This window comes from Mus caroli, unplaced genomic scaffold, assembly GCF_978045245.1.
Source record: "Mus caroli unplaced genomic scaffold, Mus_caroli_1 scaffold_6, whole genome shotgun sequence".
In the NCBI taxonomy this organism is placed as follows: Eukaryota; Metazoa; Chordata; class Mammalia; order Rodentia; family Muridae; genus Mus; species Mus caroli.
Genome location: NW_028227261.1, coordinates 3,777,103 through 3,799,377, shown reverse-complemented (window position 1 = coordinate 3,799,377; position 22,275 = coordinate 3,777,103). Strand labels below are relative to the sequence as shown.

At 52.6% G+C, this 22,275-nt stretch overlaps 1 protein-coding gene across 2 annotated transcripts in view; it reads left to right on the top strand.

The window, feature by feature from the left end:
• Window positions 1–22,275, top strand: part of Nphp4 (nephrocystin 4) — an 85,032-nt gene that overhangs the window by 27,803 nt on the left and 34,954 nt on the right. For both annotated transcript variants that reach the window (XM_021159368.3, XM_029476427.2), the window contains exons 8-11: window positions 2,391–2,572; window positions 3,420–3,546; window positions 13,504–13,686; window positions 19,778–19,904. In XM_021159368.3, coding sequence (XP_021015027.1) covers window positions 2,391–2,572; window positions 3,420–3,546; window positions 13,504–13,686; window positions 19,778–19,904 — 619 coding nt within the window. The remainder of the gene's footprint in view (window positions 1–2,390; window positions 2,573–3,419; window positions 3,547–13,503; window positions 13,687–19,777; window positions 19,905–22,275) is intronic.

The following is a 22,275-nucleotide window of genomic DNA, read 5'->3' as shown; positions in this document are numbered from 1 at the left end:
GGGCATCTCCTCCCTGCCCAAGCAAACTGGCAGAAGGGTTCAGGGTACACCTGTGTGTGTGTTGGGGGCAGGACACACCTGTGTGTGTTGGGGATGGGGCACACCTGTGTGTTGGGGGCGGGGCATGGCTGTGTGTGTGTTGGGGGGCAGGACACACTTGTATGTGTTGGGGCAGTGAGCCACAGAAAGGCCTCTTTCTCCTGTGTTCCTTCCGTCAGGGCCCAGCTTTTCTTGTCACCACATCTGTTTTCCGATTCTATTCTGTCGCACTTAGATGAACCTCTGGACAGTGTTGGTTTTCGGGCCTTGATCTCTACTTCTCTGAAACACGCTTCTCTCTTCTGCTGGTTTCTCTTGCCCATGGCTCTGTGGTGCTGGTCATATGCAGTTGGTTCCTTTATTCGCTCTTCTGTGTCATGTCCCTCAGTGGGAAGGTACCGTGATGCATCCGTCTGTCCGGATGGATGCATGAACCTTTATTAACCTGCTAGGAACATTTCTGTTTGAGTCTGGGCACCTATACAGTAGGGTCTTGAGTGGGAAGAAGACTTGTATATGACTGGCAGGTTCCTTGGGTGTGAGCTTGCAGTGACTCAGTTCCTGTGGTGACTATGGACAGCCACAGGCTTATAACACACACAGGAGCCTAAACACTGGGGTTCCTCAGGGGCACACACCTCTGAGCACAACACTTGTGGAGCCAAGCTGCTGTGGGTGTGGCTGGCCTAGGCCAAGGCTCGTAGGCCATCTATCATGGAGTGGAGGTGCTGTTGGGTGGAGCCTGCTTGCTCTGCCCCAAGAATTCCAGAGACCTGGCCTGGTCTTGACACTAGGTGTGGAAGGCTATGGTGTTCCAGTGGCGCCCTCCCTGGTTGGTGGCTGTGGGTGGTGGTTTTGTGGCTTTTTTCTTTCTCATAGGTATGGTGGGGTGATCCTCTAAGGAAGTGTTAATTGCTGTGTTCTCTCAGGGATCCTGGGGAAAATCTTCATTTACTCTGTGGTCCTCCAAGTGGTCTTTCAGAAGCATGCATCTAGTTTATAAACCTCTGTGGGCTCTAGCTCCTCATGAGACAGAGGCCTGCACACATCACCTTCTGGGTCTGTCTCCACCCTCCTGCCCTCAGTCAGAGCGGCCTCTTTGGGCTTCTGGTCCCAACCTGGGCCTCTGCACACGTGTTCATGTCCTGGGATTCCTTCCTAAAGATCTTTGCCTGTCATTTCTCCTGAGTCAGGCCTCCTGGGGCTGGGCGGCACAGTGGAGGGACTTTACTGCCTTGGTATCCGTCCTCCCCCCATGGCAGGCTTACAGAGTTATTTTTGTAGTTATGTTACCAGAGACTAACAGGCCCAGCTTTGATGTATTCAGCTTGATAATGGGCAGCGAAGAACAAGAAAGTTAAAGATCAACCGGTAAAGACCATGTAACTTCATAAACACTGAGAACCGAGGGGCAGGGTCGGGGGGGGGGGTGCATGGACACACTCTGCCATTTGTCAGGGTTCCCATGTTAACATGGAGGTCCCTAGCAAACACAGGAGTGGATGTTCACAGTCAGCTATTGGATGTATCACAGGGCTCCCAATGGAGAAGCTAGAGAAAGTACCCAAGGAGCTAAAGGGATCTTCAACCCTATTGTTGGAACAACATGATGTACTAACCAGAACCCTGGAGCTCTTGTCTCTAGCTGCATATGTATCGAAAGATGGCCTAGTCGGCCATCAATGGAAAGAGAGGCCCATTGGACTTGCAAACTTTATATGCCCCAATATAGGGGAATGCCAGGGCCAAAAGAATGGGAATGGGTGGGTAGGGAAGTGGGGGGCGCTATGGGGGACTTTTGGGATAGTATTGGAAATGTAATTGAGGAAAATATGTAATAAAAATATTAAAAAAAAAACAAAACATGGAGGTCTATGGTGTCCGGCCCTGGCTTTGGGTTAGACTCCATCCAAGTCAGTTCATGACTTGTTCCCTGAGCTTGCATCCTCTTCCCACTTACTCCGACCCGACACCTGACGGACGCGAGCGCCTCTCCATCACAGTGATGCCCGACTCAGGGATGTGACTCCAGACAGAGGAGGATCTGAGGTCGCCCCGTCCTGGGAACTGTCTGCTAAGCTGTCTGTGTTTCTGTGTGTGTTGTATGGCGAAGGTCATGCTTCAAGGGAAATAAACTGACTTAGCAGGGGGTACCCATGGCCAGTGGGCATCGCCGCGCCCTGCGTCGTCGGACCCTCGACTGTGTTCATTCACACTCGGTGTCCCTCCAACGGGAGCTCTGTAGACTGCACCATGGCCTCCACTGTTGGCTCACCTGCTTACTCAGTCATCTCTGGCCAATCCCTTCCCAGCCGTGCAGAACTCATCTCTCTACCCTGTGTCTCTTGTAGGGGGTCGGCCTGCTGGACAGCGGCACCCTCGAGGTCCTGGAGCGGCGCCTGCACGTCTGCGTCCACAACGGGCTGGGCTTCGTGCAGAGGCCACAGGTGGTTGTGCTTGTGCCTGAGATGGACGTGGCCTTGACCCGCTCGGCCAGCTTCAGCAGGAAAATCAGTGCCTCTTCCAAGAACAGGTATCTCCCTGTGCCGAGGCCGGGCCCCCTGCACCTGGGGTGATAAAAGGCTGAGAGAGCTACAAGGGGCCATGGGGAAATAAAAATAAGGGAGTTGAACATGTGGTTGTGGGCTTGCCCTGCGCTGTGCTTTTCTGTCAACCCTGTTCCCTCAATCACACCCATCCGGCATAAACCTCGGGGATGGACACTTAGGAAAAGCCCCTGTTTCTGCTGTGACAACTTTGGAGCTAGTGCTTCGGGTGCTTCTGGCTGAGGGTCTGAAGAGCCCCTTGCACACCACCCGGATGGGCTCAGGGGTTCCTTTTCGAAGGCTTCAAGTCCTACACTGTGTTGAGTCCCATGTGTCTGGGACCCATGGAGACATCACTGAAGCGTGTCTTGCCCCCTCCGTCAATGTGTGCGGTGCTCAGCTGACATGCAGGAGCTAAGTGCTGGGGGGACCCTCCCTCGCCTCTGTGGACACTGTCAGAGCTCAGTGCAGAGGGGGGAAACCCTCCCTCGCCTCTGTGGACACTGTCAGAGCTCAGAGATTGGGGGGGACCCTCCCTTCCCTCTGTGGACACTGTCAGAGCTCTTTGGGGGGGGCCCTCCCTCGCCTCTGTGGACACTGAGTGCTTTACTGAGTGATGAATGGCTTCTGATAGCGAACTTTCCCTGCATCCTTGCGGATGTCCTCTGGAAGTCTGGAGGTGTCGCAGTGGCTTTTACTGGGCTGAGCAGAGTGGACTGACTGTGTCCTGGGGTCCCTGGGGGCTCCCCTTTGCTGCCTTTCACCGTAGGGAGGTGGACACAGGTGGGATGGATGCCCTGTTCCAACACCTCCTGGTTTTGTGTTCCCGACCAGCTCTGGAAATCAGGCTCTAGTTTTGAGAAGCCACCTGCGGCTCCCGGAGATGGTCAGTCACCCAGCCTTCGCCATCGTCTTCCAGCTGGAGTACGTGTTCAACAGCCCCTCGGGAGCGGATGGCAGTGTGAGTGTCCTGTGTCACTTGTCAGCTTGTTGCAGCTGGCTCTGTGCTGAGGAGAGACCTGGCGGGCACCAGTCTCTTCTCTTTAAAAGCCCTGGTAACAGGCGTGGCCCATGGTGCTGGGGAACAGCCTCTTTCTGATCTCATGGTCTTCATGGGGGTCGGATATTCTGTGGGCTGACGGCAGGACACGGCCCAGTAAGCTTCATGCATCATGACAGCTTTAATTCGTAATTATCGAACCGGTAATTATTTTGAAAAACGAGGCTGTTGGACTACATTTTCCCCTTGCTGTTATTGTAGCAAAGCTGGAGTCTGCGTGAGTGATGAACGGCTTCTTATAGCAAACTTTCCCCGCATCTTCATCGTAATGAAGAGTAGGAATTTGTAGGTTTGGTTGAGAGCGATACAGTGGGCAGACGGCTTACCTGTGGATGCAGATTCCCTGGGCAGCACAGGCCGTGCTGTTCTCAAGATTCCGTTTCTATTTGGAAAAGACCGGATCATCTTGACACCTAATGCAATAGAAGGCCGGTGGGACATGATGGCAGGGACCTTTATTGCGGGGCAGTTTTCTGAATCTGAAGGAGGATGGTGAGCCTGGGCAGGGAAGGGGTTGGAGCCCACTCGCCCACTGTGCTCTGAATCCTTTCTGCTACAGAGAGAGCCCTGACTCCCATGTCTCATGCTCGCACCAGGCCTTCCTGGGGCCGACCTCAGGTCTCTGTCACTTTAGGGAGCAGTTATTAATCACCTGCTGCCGTATTGATCACCAGATGCTTCATCTAAAATGTGCTGTGTGCAGGTGCCCATGGGTGTAGGAGGACACTGTGGGGTGGGCTGTGGGAGGGAGAACCAGGCCTGTGAGGCACTGTTAGGCAGCAGGAGTCTTGTCCGGTGCCACCTTCGCTCTTAGAGGTGGAGGCAGAAGGATCAGGTGGGCAGGGCTGTCCTCAGCTGTATAGCAAGTTTATGGCTAGCCTGGGCTACATGAGACCTACCTGCTGCATAGCCTTGTCTAAGGCTCTAATGGTCAAGAAGGGGCATACCACACCCAGAAAGCAGTGCAGTAACCCCTCCCCTCCCCCTCCCCTCCCCCTCCCCTTCCCCCTCCCCTGCCCTGTTGCCTTTGGAAGCACCATCTTTGGCCACTCTTCCAGAATGCTGACTCCTTGCCTCCTTTGCTTTCCTCTCACAAGGCACCTTGCATGTTGGGAATCTTGAGCATAGGAAAGGCAAGCCAGGTGGTAAGCCGCACCCCGTGTAGGCTCCCCATCTGACATCCTGATGGGCGGTTTCCTTCATCTCTGCCTCTGCCAAACCTGTGAGGAATTAATTACTCAGAGGCAAGCCACAGGCATAGTTTGATTTCATCTACAAACATTTTTGCATGCACATAGTTTGAGTGTATGTGTGTGTGTGTGTGTGTGTATGCACACACTGCTTGGAGGATGTCACCTGACAAGATAACCCCTCCCCAGGTCACTAAGAAGCTGTTCTGACTTGTTATTTATGCATTTATCGATATTCTTCGAACAATAAAAGTTGGTTTAACAGAGGTGTGAGCACTCACCATGTGTGTGGTGCTGGTCCTTGGCAGCACCGTCCTGGTCCCCGAGTGATCTTTGTGGCACTGGGGCGGCTGCGGACTTTGTATTAGTTACTCTTGCCTGATGAAAGGATTGGGATGTTAGGGTTAAAGGTGTGCTCCACCACGCCCGGGAGGAAGGGCTGACTTTTGAACTCCCTCTTTGTGGGTCCTCATCGCAGTGGGGAGGGCACGGTGATGGCTGTGACTTGCAGGCATGGCTTCAGGAGCGGGAGGCTGCTTGCTCCTGTTGGTTGACCAGGAGGCAGAGGGATGGACTCCCGTCACCATGCCTGCCTGTCCCCCTTTCATCCAGACTGACCCCCAACCCATGGGCATGGGTTACGACCCATGTTCAGGACAGGTGCCTTCATCTCTCCCTTAGTCCATTTGGAAAAGTGTGCCTCAGGGCATAGCTACCTTCTTCTTCTTGATTTTATTTGTGATTGTGTGCGCGCACACAGAGCAGCTTTGGGAGTTCTCTCCTTTCACAGTGTAGGTCCTGGGGATCCGAGTCAGCTCACCAGAGTTGGCCACAGGTGCCTTCATGACTGCACCGTCTGACTGTCTGCCCTGTGTGCTTCTGAATTCAATCACGTTGAGAACTGTAGTTAAGCATCCACAACTTAACCGGGGCCTGTTTGGGTTCGTGGTTGAGCCTCTGCCTCTGGCCTCCCACTGCCAGCAGTGGCTTTGTGTCTGTCTGTCTGTCCTGGGGATGGCTCCTGCTCACTCTCAGCCTGAGAGCTTAGGACTTTCTTCAGAGAGCAGGGGAATGACCTCCACCCAGGCCAGATGGAGCCCAAGGGGCCAGAGCTGTCTGCCTGCTCGTGGCTCCCTCTGCTCTGCTGAGTCTGAATCTTTGCTAAACACAGAACTCGGGTTTCTTGAGATTCGTCGCCAGGGATTGCTCCAGAGGTCCTTCTGGTTTTAGAAGAACTCTCTTTGATTTTCTGCTTGGCAGTAGCTGAAGGTCTACTCGCTTCAGGGACCCACCTGAAAGCAACTTGCTTCTCTGTCACTTGCTGCTCCGAATGTGTGTGCCTTTACATAGTACATTCATCTGAGCCCCCCCACCAATCCCCCAAGTCCCAGTACAACTTTTCTGAACCCTGCTTCCCTAGAGAGTCCCTCTCCCCTGGGAGCCAGTCAGGTGACCAAGAACCTGTGGCCCTGCCCCCTCGGCTATGCAAACACATCATGCCAAACATTGTAGTAAAATTGTTTTTATGTGTGTGTGGAGTGCTTGTGTGTGTGTGTGTGTGTGTGTGTGTGTGTGTGTATACTTGCATGTGCGTGCCCGTGTGTGGGCATGAGCCTGAGGTTGGAGTCTAGAGCCTTCTCCACTCTGAGCAAGGTTTCTCAAGTGAGCCTGGAACTCACTGTCCAAAGCAGTGTTACCATTGCTGCGATGAAGCACCGTGACCAAGAGAAGCTTGGGGACAAAAAGGGTTCGTTTAGTTCACACTTTCATGTCACTGTTCTTCATGGAAGGAGGTCAGGACAGGAACTCAAACCAGGAGGCAGGAGCTGATGCAGAGGCCGTGGAGGGGTGCTGCTTACCTACCGGCTTGCTTCTTGTGGTTGTTCAGCCTGCTTTCTTATAGAACCCAGAAAACCCCAGAAACAAAAGCCCAGGGTGGCCTCACGTCAGTGGCTTGCCTACAGCCCAGTCTTGTGGAGGTATTTTCTCAGCTGAGGCTCCCTCCTCTCAGATGACTCCAGCTTGTGTCAAGTTGACATGAAACTAGCCAGCAATACAGTTTACCAACAGAGCCAGCTGGCCAGCTTGCTCCCTGATTACGCAGGGGGTTCTGGGGCCCCAGACCCTTGCCGCCTGGCCCATGCAGCAGGCACCTCCTCAGGCCTGCTTGTGTATCCTTTATTTATTGTCTGTTGTTACAGATGTGGATTTTGGACAGTACCTACTAGGTTTACTCCCAGGCATTTTTTATTTTTTGAAAATTTTTTGTTTGTTTGTTTGTTTGTTTGTTTGAGACAGGGTTTCTCTGTGTAGCCCTGGCTGTCCTAGAACTCACTTTGTAGACCAGGCTGGCATTGAACTCAGAAATCCACCTGCCTCTGCCTCCCGAGTGCTGGGATTAAAGGTGTGCGCCCCCCCCTCCCGCCCGGCTACTCCTGGGCATTTTGTTTTCCATGTGGTTGACCTGCGTGCAGTGTTGTCTCTCGTCTAACTGAAGTGCATGTGGGTAGTCATTAACTGCAACAGCTGACCAGCTCCTCTCTGCAGCTTCCTTCCACCCTGTGGACCTTCTCCTAAATTAGACTCCGAGTTGGGAGGAGTGGGGTGGAGCAGTAGGTGCCAGGCTCTGCGGTGACATCATGGTGATGTCGAGGTTGCATGGTTGTGTTGCAAACGCAGAGCATCAGGTTTCAAATCAAACATCCCCGTTATGATCTTCCTCAGCTGTTTACGCACAGCTCTTCTGCCCACAGCCTGTCCCAGGTGTGTTCCTGTGAGTGTGTTTCTCTGCTCATTCTCTGGCCTCCTCTTCTGCCTTGCCCTCTTCTCTCCCGCTTCACTTCTGGGAGCAGGAGCAGGCAGGACAGGCTCACCAGGGAAAGCAGAAGCTGGGACCCAGTGCTGCTCATGCTGCTGGTATCTGGGAGTCTGTAGCTGCTGGTATCCGGGTGTCTGCAGCTGCTGGATCGAACTCAGGCTTCGAGGGTGGTGGCCCCTACCTGTCCACGCCACAGAAACACCTGCAGCCCAGGACAGCCAACCTCTTTGCTTTTCTCAGCTCCTGACAGGTGGACAGAAGGGAGCTGACTTTTTTTTTTTTTTTTTTTTTTGCTAGCCCCGTCCAATCAGGAGTGTTGTTCCAGGCTGTGGAACTTTCTTTCGTGTCTATGACTAAAAATAACTGCCGTGCTTAGTTGAATGAGCTGAAAATACCGTGTAATAAATGACCACTGCGAGCTTAAGTGACAGCCCATCACCGGGTCATACATGGGAGAGCAGATGACTTTAATTATGGGTTCGCAGGCCGCCTTTGCCACTGTGAATATGTGTGAGGGGAATTAGCCGGCAGTCGCTGCCAAGTTCACCGCGCCTCTCATTTGCACTAGGTCACAGCGTGTAATTGATGCAGCCTGGCTGGGGACCCTCTGCTGGAGGGCTGGCAGGAAGAAGGGGCATTGGTTCATGCTCCCTCCACCTGTTTCCAGGACCCGTTACTGTGGGTTCTAGCCTTGTGAGGTTGCCTCAGTGGCCCAGAACTCGAGGAGTCACAGAGAACACATCTTCCGAGGCTCTCCCTGGACTCAGGGTGTCTGAGACCCTTTGTTTTCTACTGGGTGGGTGATCAGTGGGCCCTGAGCACCATCTGGGTCTCACATTTGCCTGCTTACCTGTGGGCTCTGGGTTAGAGTGCAAAAGGTCAGAGCCTTCCCCTCCTGCCATGTGCTGGATTGCTCAGGGTCCTGGCTAGGGTCCGAGCGAGCGGTGGCCTTCCCAGTGCTCCATGCTTTACTGACTCCTCCCTCAGAGGGATGATGGCCCCTTAAGTCAGTCTGCTTTGTGTGCAGAGGATGCTTCGTCATTCCTCTGGTGCTAGCTACCACTCTGTGTGTGTGTGTGTGTATGTGAGTGTGTGCAGGGTGGCAGGAACTCCAAAGGTCTGGGGCTGGCCATCCAGCAAGCCCCAGGGATGCCCGAGTCTTACCTCTTTAGAGCTAGGATTACAAGCATGGGCTACCATGCCTGGTGGCCGTTCCTCCTCCTCTTCCTCCTCTTCCTCCTCTTCCTCTTCTTCTTTAAACATTGGTTCTAGAGATCAAACTTAGCAAGCATTGTACTGACGGAGTTTTCTCCCAGTGTGCCCCCCCTGCCCCCTTTGCTTTTTGGTCTCCTCCTCCGTGATTGGTGTGATGTCGGGAGCATTCAGAGACAACCCACCGTGGCAGTTTGTCTTTGTAGACTGTTCAGCCAGGGGCCTGATGTAGTCTCATGATTCCAGGCTTCTGTCCCTCTGGGCTTGTCACGCTTGTCTCTGGAAGTCGACTCCGTGGTACCAAGTGTGAGTAAGTGTGGGTGCCCCCCCCCCCCAGCAGAATGCCACTGTCCCAGCTCAGAGGTATGGCACAGTGGTCCAGGCAGCAGGAAAGAGTCCTCAGCAAACATCTGAGGAGATAAAGCTCCCGGAGGAACAAGAGGCCTGTCTTTCTTCATGCCAATCTGAGGATGGCCACCAGAGACAAACTGTGTAAGGCCCCGAGGCTGGTGTCTTCAAGCAGCCGAATTTCCTTTCACATCTTTGGAAGCCACAGGTTCAGCCAGATTCACTGGGCACAGCAAGGTTCCGCAGGCGCGTTCCTCTGCAAGAGGCCGGTCCTTGCTCTTGCAGTCTTGTCCTTGGCTTTGTCCACACCCCTGAATCCTCTGCTTCATGGGCACATTGCTGTCCCAGTCCCTGCCCGTCTGTCTCTGGCCCCACCCAGATTGCTTTCCTGCTCCTACCATCAGCTTCCAACTAGCTTGGCTACCCCGGGATGAGCTTGCGTCCTAATGCCAGTCACATCTGCACGTACCCCATGCCCCGGGACACAGGATGGTACAGGTCTGTGAACCACCACTCAGCCTGCCCGCCACCGGGACCCTGGGCTGGAACATCTCCAGAGGTCAGTGACAGATCCTGTTCATGGCTTTGCTGACACTTTAGTCCCACAAGAAAACCTGGTTCCCGACCCATTGTCAAACCGCACCCCGCTTCCCCACCGGGGTGCCAGGGGCGCTGCTGGCCATGCCACCAAGAGAAGGCAGGGCAAAGTCCCTAATGGGGACTAAGCCCACAGTCTGTGTTTTCCTGGGGGATGGATGCTGTGGTTCCCAGTCTCCCGTGTACCTGAGTGCCGCCAGGAGTTGCAAGCTTGTGTGTGTGTGTGTGTGTGTGTGTGCGCGTGCGTGCGCGCTCGTGCTCGCGCGCTGTCGTGAATTCCCTCCCCTCAGGGCATCCACACATTAGGCAGAAAGGAAGGGGAAGGCAGAGCCCTGGACAGGTGGAACCCAGTCTGATTCTGAGTGAGTAGGGAGGGGCTGGAAGAGAGAAGGCCTTCCTTCTCCTGGGGATTTCAGAGATCCTTGGTGAAGCGACAGCCCTTGCTTGTTCAGACTGCTTTATCTGATGGCGGATGAGGATGCATACACTTTATTCCAGTGATCCCAGGATTAAATATCTTTTCAGCAAGGAGTGCTCAGGAAGGGAAGCTCATTGGCTGAATGCTGGGGTGGGGGTGGAGCTATCTAAGTGCCTCGTTAGCATGGAGAACTCCAGGTGTTTAGGCCATGTGACCCAGTGCCCATGGTCCTCTGTGGGGTGTCGTGGTTACACGGTCCAGAGCTCCACTCGTGCTGTTCTCAAACCTGAGATTCCTGGGGTTTGAGCTTACTCAACTTTACCATTCATCTGCCTGTCTGGTGACCTGGTCTCACAGGCTCCCACCAGCCCACCTGTGCTCCTGCGGTGGCTTGTGACCCATCTGTGCCGACCTCTGTGCTCCTTTGGCTTTTCCCATCATTCATTGTAGTGAAAAGTCTAAATGAAAACTATTGGCTTCACAGGCGTTTGAACATTTTTCTTTTTCTTTTGAGGATGTATAAATTCTGATTGGCAGGATAAAGAATTATAAAGTTGGTAATCCTTTTGATTTTTTACCTTGGAGATGGGGTTGTCCTCTGTCCCCAAGGGCTGTCCCTGAACTCCTTGCCTCTAGGAGTCCTCCTGCCTCTGACTCCTGAGAGGCTGGGACTGCTTGGTGCATGGTGGTGTCAGCTAAGTGTTTCTAATCCTAATTGTAAAAACCCTGGGTAGCAGAAGCCTCCTGAGTGGCTGCTCTTTCTCTGTGCTTGTGCTTGGCCCTTTTCTTGAGAGCAGTCCATTCTGGGGAAGGGTCCTGAAGCAGGAGCCTCTGGGCTGGCTGTAGGACGCGGGTGGGTGGGTGGGTGGAGTTGGACTGCCACCAACTCCCAGTTACCCTGTTGGGTCTCAGAAGTGATCGGTAGCTCGTACATCATCTCTCTCTGTTAAAGCTGTTACAGACAAAAGCAAAAGTGGATGTTTATCTGACCGACAGCTACTCCACACAGAAGAGATTTATTTTGATCAAGGACTAAACAGCCACAGAGAACCGTGAAACTGGAAAATTAGAAGTCAGGATCGCCTAACTTGAGAAACGAAGCCAGAAGGCGTCGCACCAATCTCAGGGACACTTGGATTTCTGTTTTATTTTTAATCCCGCCACCGTGAGCGGCTGTTTACAGAAGCTGCCCAGCCGCTACTGAGTGTGGGGTGTTTTATTGGCGAGTACGGTAGATCTCAGTGTAGTGATCGCACTTTGAGAGGAGTGGGTCCATCACCAGTGCTGACTGAGACCCTGCAGTGACACACCGTCTTCTAAGATCTGTTCTGCCCATGAAGAGCAGAACTGTACCCAGGCAGGGGCAGGGCAGAGGCAGCTGGGGCAGGGCAGGGCAGGGGCTGGGGCAGGGTGGGAACAGGCAGATCCCTGTGTGGTGTAGTCTGATGCTAAAGGCTCCCACTTTCTTGATTCTTTGCTTATACTTTGGGTTTTTTTCCACCCAATGACCAGGGACCCAAACTCCATTAGCACCTACAGGAATAGGAGCATGGCAGTACCCAAGACCTACCATCTGGCTGTGGGGAAGGCCCAGCATGCCCTGCTGGTCTATGGGGTTTGAAGCCCGGATGCATAGCAAGACAGCAATCAGGACTGCTGGTTTGGGGTTTTCTCTCACGGATATAAAGAGCACACAACAGGCAGAATTTCATTGAGGGAACAAAGCCCAGGTGACGTTGTGGTTTCCCAATTGGTTGGCCCTTGAACTTGGCTGTGGTTTGGTCGAGCAGAGACGTTCTTGTGAATGTGTGGCATCCACCTGGCGTCCTGGTGTACTCATGTCCGGCAGTGACAGTGACCTGGCCATACCTTGTTTCTAGTCATGTGAGCAGCGTCTGTTGGGACCTAATTCAGGGCCAGTGCCCTGCCGCCCTTACTGGCTCTTGCTGAAGTGTGTGCTGTCCTGTATGCCAGACCCCTCTTCCAGGTCACCTGTGTTTGTGTCCCCCTCTCTGAGGTTGTGCTGCTGCCTGTGCCTGTGCCTTCAGGGACCCTTGACTGCACCTGGGCAACCAAGCCTGCTGCCTAGGGCCGTGTGTTCCTTAACCTGTGCATCCGACTGCTCAGCTTCCCATGAAGACTGTTAGGAGGGGACAGTATTATGCTGCTCAAACTCCCTCGCCTCCTAACGCCATGGGGGTGTTGCTTTGGGGCAGTGAGAAGCAGGCTGGTCCCTCCCCTGCCTTCCAGACTGGAGTTCTGGGTCAGCAGTACTACACAGGCCACCTTGTTGTGGTCTGACAGTTTTCCATGAACCTCAGGGGTCTTTACCTTCCCAGGCAGCTCTAAGATCTGCCAGTCAGGGCTTCCAATCAGAGCAGTCGCCATGATGGGCCGAGCGAGCGGCATTTCTGTGCTCCACAGAGACCTGGGACTCAGCTGTAATCCTACTTAAGAGGACGAAAGGGACAAGTTCAGGGTACATCGCTGAGCCCAGCTCCACCTCTGAATTTGTAGAGGCGACTTTGTGCAGATGACAGGCGGCTGCGAGCCCAGGGTTTCCTCCGGCCTCGGCCTGTTGATCTGGCCGCTCACTGAGAAGGTGGGAGGACTCACCCATGAAACAGCAGATTGCTCTCCAGACTCCATGAGAGTCTGGGTGACATCAGGGTGACACCCACGCACGCATGCGCGCAGCTTCTCAGACTTTGATGAAGATGTATGCTGGTAACCCTAAATTGATCATGCACCTCCACCCCTCATATACACACACCTATGTGCTCATGCACGTAAACACACACACAGATACATGCACATATATGCATATACATGCTCACACACATATATACATGTACATCTCCCTCACATTTACACACATATACTCGTATGCACTCACACATGCACTCATTCCAATATTTTGCAGAGCTTCTCAGGTGCAACTCTAGTTTTTTTGATGCATTTGAGGAGAAGTTGGCACGTGTCTGAGGGTTAACAGATTGTCAGAGAGGTCCCTGAGGAGTAGGGTGTTAGAGCGGCCCCTGCTGCCATGAGCCATAGGAAACTGATGAGGTCATGAGACTGGTGGGTGTCAGGAAAGGCTGTCCTCCTGCCTCTGCTCCCGTGGGTGGAACAGGTGGCCCTGGCCCCTTGCTGCTCTGAGCTCCTGGAATGGTTATATGTGGTGACATATATGCCCTGTCGGGTGGCTGTGGAGCTGTCTCACATCAGGTGGCCATGGCGCTGTCTCACATGGCCGTGATTTGTTCCCGTTCCAGGCCAGCTCGCCCACCTCAATATCCAGCGTGGCGTGCATGCACATGGTCCGATGGGCTGTTTGGAACCCCGATCTGGAAGCGGGCCCAGGAAAGGTGACGCTGCCTCTTCAGGGTGGGGTTCAGCACAACCCCTCACGCTGTCTGGTCTATAAGGTGCCTTCAGCTAGCATGAGCTCCGAGGAGGTAAGCACTTCATAGGTGTGGTTCTCAGATGCTTGTAGCAAGTTCATTCGTGCGTGCGTGGGTGAGTGGGTGTGTGTGCGCACGTGTGCAAACGTGTGTGTGCATGCGTGTGTGATGTGTGGGTGTAGTTACCATGAGAGTGCACGCAGCGGCAGCAGAGTTTTTCCTGTATCCTCCAAGCCAATGTTTGGACACAGACTCCCTGAACTTGGAGCTTGCTGATTGGCCACCCTGGGCTCCGCCTGTCTCCCTCCTCCCCCAGTGCTTAGGTTGCCGCCTGTGCTACCACACCTCACTTCCTGTGGGCTCCTAGGACTGAACTCAGGCCTTTGCACTTACATAGAAGCACTTTGCCCACCTGGTCCAAGTTTATTTAGTTTAAAGCTCCACAGTGACTAGCGTGCTTTCAGTATTCCACAAGCCAGCCTTTTCTGTGTCCTGAATGTGCCCTTGGTGCGTGCTGAGTCCTGGTTAGGCCAGTTTCCTCCTGGGTCTGCTAATATCCTCCTTACCACCTCCTCCTCCTCTGGATGCCTTGCTGGCCAGGGTGCGTGTTTGTGGGGGGCTGCTCCTCGGCATGCTCCTTGTGCTCATGTTTGGTGCCTCAGAGGAGGACTGCGTGTGGCTTTAGTGAGAATTTGCCAGGGATTTGGCTTCAGCCCCCAGCTGGGCATTGTCTCCCCCCACCCTCAGCGTATTCCCACCATGGACCTTGCCGCAGCATAGAGAGCACAGGTCCCCAGCAGACTCTCAGACCGACAGAGCTGCTTCGCTGCGGCATTCTCTGAGCTCCAGCCTGGAAAGCAAGAGAGGCCAGGAGAGGCTCCAGGATGGCGTATCACCCTGGCTGCCTTGCTCAGGTGACCCAGGACACCACAGACAGGTGTGGAACTGCGGTTGGCTCAGAACCCTGTCTGAGGTCCATCCTTGCCCTCCTTCCAGGGTGTGGCAGGGCCCCCTTGCCCTGCCCCCCCCTGTGGTGCCTGTCATGTGCAGGTCTCAGCCATGCACAGAGCCCTTACCACCCATTTCCTCTTTCTCAGGGAGAGGGGCCGTACCTGCCACCTCACGGTGTCACGTCTGTGCTGACTCTAGCGACAGCTGTTATTTCCAGTGTTGTTATTTACGATTTGCCGGATGCTTTGGGGCCTGCATCGGGGCACAGCTGATGGTGCAGTTTCTTGTTATGAGCAATGTCTCTCATTATGGGACCATATTTTGCTGCGTTTCCATATGGTCTGGTTTGAGCCCTGATTATGGAATCACCATCAGAAATCTCAAAGCCCTTACCTTTCCCCTCTTTCTCCCCTTCCCCTCCCTCTTTTCTCTCTCTTCCTTTCTCCCCTCCTCTCCTGTTTGTCTCTGTATGGTTATGTCTTTCTGTCTCTCTGTTACTCTGTTTGTGTCTCTGTCTGTTTCTCTGTTTCTCTCTCTTACTCTCTGTGTGTCTGTCTTTTTCTGTGTGTTTAATCTCTGACACTCTTGTGTGTCTATATCTCTATGTCTGTCTCTCTCTCTCTCTGTTTATCTCTTTGTTTCTCTCTGTGTCTGTATCTCTGTCTTACTCTCTCTGTGTCTGTGTATGGCTGTCTATCTCTATTTTTCTCTGTCTTTTTTCCTCTCTGTTCTGTCTCTCCCTCTCCCCCTCTCCCCGTCTCTGTCTGTCTGTCTGTCTGTCTGTCTGTCTGTCTGTCTGTCTGTCTGTATCTCTGTGTCTGTCTGGTATAAATGTCTGTCACATTTACAGCTGGCCTTGCCAATTCATCGCCTTCCCTTTTTGAGAGTGCAAACTATACCAGGCACAAGCATTTTGAAAATTTGACCTGCTCTGTGACACACATATTAAAAATTTCCATTTCCCATGGAGAACATGGAGTTGCATTTCTCAATCCCAGAGATGCAGACAATTCTGAGGAGTAACTTTTTTTTTTTTTTTTTTGCTGGGTCCATTCGCTTTAGAGTCTTTTTGGCTGCATCCCCCTCATTTGCCACTAGATGTCAGTAGCATCCCCAGTTGCGGCAGCCAGCATCCACCTTCAGACCTTGCTGAAGACTTTTTGGGCCCAAAGTGCCTGTGGTTGAGGACCAGCATCCTGAGCAGACAGCACAGATGACAGCAGTGTGCTGTGCTGGCCAGCTCTGTCTCCGCTCCTGCACTGGGAAAGCATTGTGGAGGTGTGCCTTACCTGTCCTCTCTCCCAGCCAGCTCTGCAGCCCTTCCTTATTTAGTGACTGCCTTTTGAACAGGAAGCTGAGCGGAAATGGCCGCTGTCAGTCAAGGGAAGTAGCAATCCTGGAGAAGCTACATTGTCTCAGGGCAGCGTGTTGTGTTTCAGAGCGCATGTTGTCCGCTGGTATTTCATTGTTTGCTATGAAGCAGAGTTCCATCTCATGGCCAGGTTTCCGCCCTAGCTCTTGTCCTTTCCTTGTCTTTTTCCTTTGTATGAATAATTCTTTAAAAGGATTTCCATCTGCAGAAGCCGGTACTTCCGGTTCCTAGCTGTGAGCTACAGTTGTTACCTTTGATGTTGAAACAGTACCTTTCCTGTGCTATTAGTTTATCAGCTGTAGACATCTGCGCTCCTGAGCTGATGGATGGGGACATTACCTATTCTCACGGTCCTGTCCTCTTTACAAAGCACCAGGCCTTAGGTAGGATGCACACAGCAGGCCTGGTCAGAGAGTTGAAGGCTCCTGGGGAACTGGGCAGCGCTCACAAGGGAGGGGCTTGTAAGCAACCTGCTTACAAAAATTCCAGGTTTATCCCAAGCTGCATGGGTGTGGAGCTGACCTTAAACAGCAGGCCAGGGCATTTGAGACCTGAGCTATGTGTGTGGTAGACTCTGTCTAGTCCCAGGACTGCTCTGGAAGACTGTAGGCAGGGGATCTGGTGGACGCTGTGTAAGCTTCGAGACGGGCACTCATGTGGACACCAGGGCCCACAGAAACTGTGGTCTCAAGCTAGGGCCTGATCCCAGGGGGCTGATTTCTGCTGATACACAGTGCCAACGTTCTTCATTCATGGACTGCAAAGTAGCCACAGACACATAACGTGTAATCTTTTAAAATGAGGGCAGTATAATCCAAATGAACTTGTGTTCCAGCAGCCCACTTGGTAACGTACCAGTTATCTGACACCAACACTAAGATTGTTCAAAGGTTGGTTATCAAGGGTCTTAAAATACTTAAAACAGTGAAAATGTAAACACACATAGGTGCTAACACTGTCGTGAAGAGAGGGAGGGTGCGGAGAAGATCCAGACAGAGATGTTAGAATTAAAAAGGAGCAAGTTAAAATCCACAGCTGGATGGGTGGCTGGAGTTTATCATCCCTCACATCAGACCAGTGTTTTAGGTGTTGAACCAGGACCACCAGAGTTTTAGGTGTTGTTGGCAACAGCAGCCAAGCTACCGTGCTGAACATTGGGGCAGCACCTGAACCCAGCACCGGGTCAGGCGGTAGAGTGCCCAGTGCAGGAAACAGCTCTAAGGCTATGGTGATAGGAAACTCTTGGCAAGAGACACAAATCCAGATATCTGGAAGTTCAGCAAAGCCCAGAGATAAAAGGGAAGTAAACTCAGCCAGACACTGTGAATCACTGAAAAATAAAAGCAAAGACAGGGTAGAGAACAGAAATAGAAAGCTGGCTCCCTGCCTACAGAGAAGTGCTGGTGTAGATGTTGCAGGTTGCTCTGCCCAGTGAGGGCCAGTGGGAAGCTCTTGGAGCCCAGAATTCTGTACCCCTCAAGAGTCACCAGAAGCACAGGTGTTGCCTTCCCCAGGGAACTGAAGGAAGGGACTTCGAGAGCAGTGTGGTGTTTCTCATGAGCAGTGGTTCTCAACCTTCCCAGAACTGCGACTCTTTAATACAGTTGCTCATTCGGTAGTGACCTCTAGCCATACATTTATTTTCACTGCTACTTCATAACTGTAGTTTTGCTACTATTATGTATCATAGTATAAATATGATATGGTCTTAATATAAATATATAGTATAAATATGCAATGGTCTTAGGCAACCCAGGAGAACAAAAGGGGTGCTAATCTACATGTTAGGAACTGCTGCTCTAGAGAAGGAGGCATGGAAGATGGGAATGAAGAACAGCGGAAGTGAGGGCTGAGTAGGCTTCGCCGGAGGTCTAGGCAGAAGTTACATTGTATCTGGTGAGGTCTTCAAGGCAGTTAGATTCTGTATGAGACAATGTAATGAATGCCAGGAGCCAGGGGAGCCTGGGAGAGTCTGCAGTCCTTCCACAGGGGTAACGAGCTGCCATTGCTGACCTGACCTAGAAGTTGCTAAGTGTTTTCTGTTGAATTAATTTAGTTAATTCCAGAAAGGGTCTCACTGTGTAACCCGCACTGGCCTCAGACTGGCGATGACCCTCCTCTTAGCCTCCTCAGTGCTGGGTGACAAGTGTGTATCAGCACCCTGGTAGAATTTATATTTAAAACTTTGAGAAGTCATTAAGCAATCAGATACCATATGAATTACAATTAATTTTGTTGTGACCAAAATTCCAGGCATTAACAAGGGAGGAGAGGCAAGTGGAGGTGGAGCATTTAGTCCGGACTTCTCCCTTGGGAGCACTGGAGGCAGAAGGAACCGGCCACAGTTACAGGTGGATCTGATCTTCAGAGTTGGCTCCCAGTGGCCCATTTCCAATAGCCAGCCGGGCCCCACCCATAAAAGGTCCATAGGCTTTCGGATAGCTCTGAACATGAGCCTCTGGGAACCATTTCAGATCCAAACTGTAACAGCTTAAACCCAGCAGACAGGCAGATAAAATGGAATGACCCTAAAGAAGACAGAGGAAATATGAACAAAACCCAAGAAAGAGCAAGCAGTGTAAATCATGTCTCAGCCCTGTGAAGTAAGAGACTTCTACATAGCACAGAAACGGGGCTGGAAACCGGGTCTCCCTCACGTGGTCTGTGAGGCCATGGCTTGGATGCAACGATGCAGCTTTGAGAATAAAGGAATAGGGGAGTTCCATGCAAACACTGACTAAAAAACTTCCCGCATGTTTATCCGAGCCAAAATAGGCCTCGAAGCAGAGGGGATCCCAGCTAAGAAAAGTCTTAGAGGTTTCGTTATTTTTATTTTTTATGTATGAGTGTTTTGCCTGAATATATTTCCATGAACCATGAGCATGCAGTGACAAGGAGGCCAGAAGAGGGCGCAGGATCCCTAGGAACTGGAATTACAGGTGGTTGTGAGCCACCATGTGGGTGCTGGGAACTGGACCCGGGTCCTCTGCAAGAGCAGCCAGTGCTTTTAACGGCTGAGCCCCCATACCTCTGAATATTTATATTTTTACAAAACACAGTGTCTACAGAGTTACGGCCTCGCAACTGCTTCCCAGAGAAATGAGGACCTGAGCACACAGCAATCTGTCCACCGCTGTTTGAGGCAGCTCTGTGTCCAGACTGGCAACCACCCAGGTGTTCCCAGTGAATGGACGGATGGCCACGCCCGTGTGTTAGCACATGATTGAGTCATGAAAGCCTTGGACTGTTATGTGTTCCATAGTGTGGGTAACCCTATAAGAATTGTGGAGAGTGAGTGACCGAGAGAGAGAGAGAGAGAGAGAGAGAGAGAGAGAGAGAGAGAGAGAGAGAGAGAGAGAGAGAGTGAGCGTGCTTCTCTCAAGCCCGTGCGGTTGTGTCACGTGATTTACATGACACTCAAGGAGACCAGCCTAGTACTGGAGAAGCAGTCAGTGGCTGCTTGGACCAGCCGAGGGATGGGTTAAAACCCATAGGACTGTAGTCATGCAAGTAAGTCAATATTACATGCTAATTAAAAACATACACATTATGGCTTATTAAATACCTTAACTCTACTTCTGCTTGGGTAAATGTCATTCCCTGATAATATACCCTCCTGGGATTTTAATGACACAACTAATTTTCTTCTCAGAAAATTACTTGTTTATGATCAAAGAACATGTGACTTCCAGAATGTTTGCTGTCTGGTTGAAACGTTTCTTGAGGGGGGCCTGGGCCATAGGGCCAGCACTTGTGCTGGTGGGTCTCTGCTGGAAGTGCCGGCGAGGGACGCCATTGTCCATCTCCCATGGTCAATCGCAGGTAAAGCAGGTGGAGTCCGGAACCATCCAGTTCCAGTTCTCTCTGAGCTCAGACAGCCCCACAGAGCATGCCAACGGCCCCAGGGCGGGGCGTCGTTCCTTCCGGAAGATGCCGGCATCCCCTTCAGGTGAGTCCCACTCACAGCTTGCATCCTCCCTCCCTAGCCCTGCAGGTTAAATGCCAAGTTTCTCTATTGGTTTTCCTTAAGATGATGACAGTGTGTGGTCTGGCTGTTTGTCACCCAGCCTCCAGCCACACAGTGGTTCAGATTCCTAACAGCTCCCTCCTCAAGCCAGTGTGTGTCTGTTGGCTTCATCCTGGGCAGTTCCCAGGGGCATCCTGCCCACACGGGGCCTGGGAATCACAGGCCTGCTGGAAGTGCTGTCTCATGGTCGCCTGGGCATCCTGATTCACGTTGAGGCATCTGTGGCTTTCAATGTGTGATTTGGGGATGCCCCTCCAGCCAGCCAGCGCCCCCCAACAGGGACCAGCCTTGCCTGTGAGGTCACAGGTGTGTGAGTTGAAGAACTGTTACTGTCACTGAGCTTGAATGGCCCAGCGTCTTCTGTGTGACCCAGGCCTGTGGTGAAGCCAGGGTGGGAGGGAAGGCGGCACAGCAAGGCCCACAGGTGGGCTGCGAGCTGCCTCCTGCTTACGGAAGGTGGTAGGGGCCCTGGACACAGGTGGTCTTGCTCTTCATGACTGATCCAGATGGGCAGTTGGGGGATGAGCAGCCCGTGAACCCATGGAGCACCGCACTGTTGTTTCCTCCTCCAGCTGTGCTCCCTTCCTTCCTGCTGTGCTCCCACCATCCAGCTGTGCTCCCCTCACTCCTGCTGTGCTCCCACCATCCAGCTGTGCTCCTACCCTCCCGTCGTGCTCCCCTTCTCCCATTGTGCTCCCACCCTCCAGCTGTGCTCCCCTCACTCCTGCTGTGCTCCCACCATCCAGCTGTGCTCCTACCCTCCCGTCGTGCTCCCCTTCTCCCACTGTGCTCCCACCCTCCAGCTGTGCTCCCCTCACTCCTGCTGTGCTCCCACCATCCAGCTGTGCTCCCACTCTCCTGCTGTGCTCCCATGGTTCCTCTCGCTGCGCAACAGCAGGGGATGACAAATGGTGATGGAGGACATGCTGCCCCTTCCTAGCACCGCACCCCCCATGCCCTCCAGCCTCTGATAATCTGGGCAGTTTCCATCCCAGTTTTGTCCACAAGTCCCGGCATAGGATGCTCTGCATTTTGAGGTTCTGATTTGCAGAGCCTGGTTCTCCTAAACGTAGTTTTCTCGTTGATAGACCAGCAGCCTGCTGACCCTTTTGACCTACAGCTAGGTATGCAGACCTCTGTTTTCCTGGTCAGTGGGATTTTCTGAAATGCCTGGAAGTAGGTCCCAAAAGCCTAACCATTTGGTGATCAGGCATGGCGAAGGCCCCCTTCTCTGTAGAGCAGTTGAAGTTCCTAGTTGTTTGAGTTGTGCCCAGCAGACCTGTTTAGGGTTCTTCCTGTACATCAACAGACCCATCTTATATATAATGGAGTCTGGTGTGCAACATCCCTTGTGCTTGGGGTGCTGCCAAAAAGTCTGCAGGATCCCTTGGGGCTCGGGGTGGGGGCTGGCGTGCACTTTGTCAGAGTCGCTCCAGAACAAATCCTTACTTTATGTGCAATACAGCTTTATAGACTTTAACGCTCTTGTTGGCTAAACTGGAATTCTTGGTCGTTTTTCTCTCCAGTTTGTCTCCTAGATACACAACTGCAGCACGGGATGGGGTGTGACTTTCCAAGTGTGTCTGTATCGAGCCCTCATGGGATCAGGGCAGTGGGCATCGCCATCTCTGTGCTAATACCGGGAATTCCTTCTCTTGATGTTTTCATAACGTTTAGAAATAAAAAGCACAATGGTTAATGGTGCCCACCGTCCCGTGTGTGGCCAGAGGTGTAACGGGACTCATCCCATCCCCGTGACTTCGTTCCTGCCTGCCTCTCATAACCTGTACAACTCTGACCCACTGCTTTTTGTGGGGACTTGGCAGTGTTTCCTCCTCTTTGCTTGTCTGATGAGCTCTGGCTGGATTACGGATACCCAGAATCCTCTCTTGTTGTGTAGACTGTGAGTCTAACATGTGCTCTAAGGCTCCGAGGACAGTTTGATCTTTTGTCTTCAGCTGTATTGGGTGACTTGATCTGAAAGGACTGACTTCCCACCCAGATGACCAGACCCCTCCCAAGCTTGGCCTTTGCTCCCCAAATGAGACTTGAAGTTGGCTTGTGAACCCCACTGACTCCATTTCTCTCTGATGGGCTTCCCTGCTGTGTCTGTCAGCTTCTGCTGGGTCCCGTGCTGGAGGTGGACGGACGGCGCCCTGCCTTCCAGAGCCGTGTTCCTCACTGGGTCGTTGCTCTGTCCCCTGAACACCAGCTTGGTGTTCTGCACTCTTGGCTCTGCCTTATCAGGTCTCATGCTGACTGTATTTCTTCCCTTTCTCGCCTGTAACTTCCT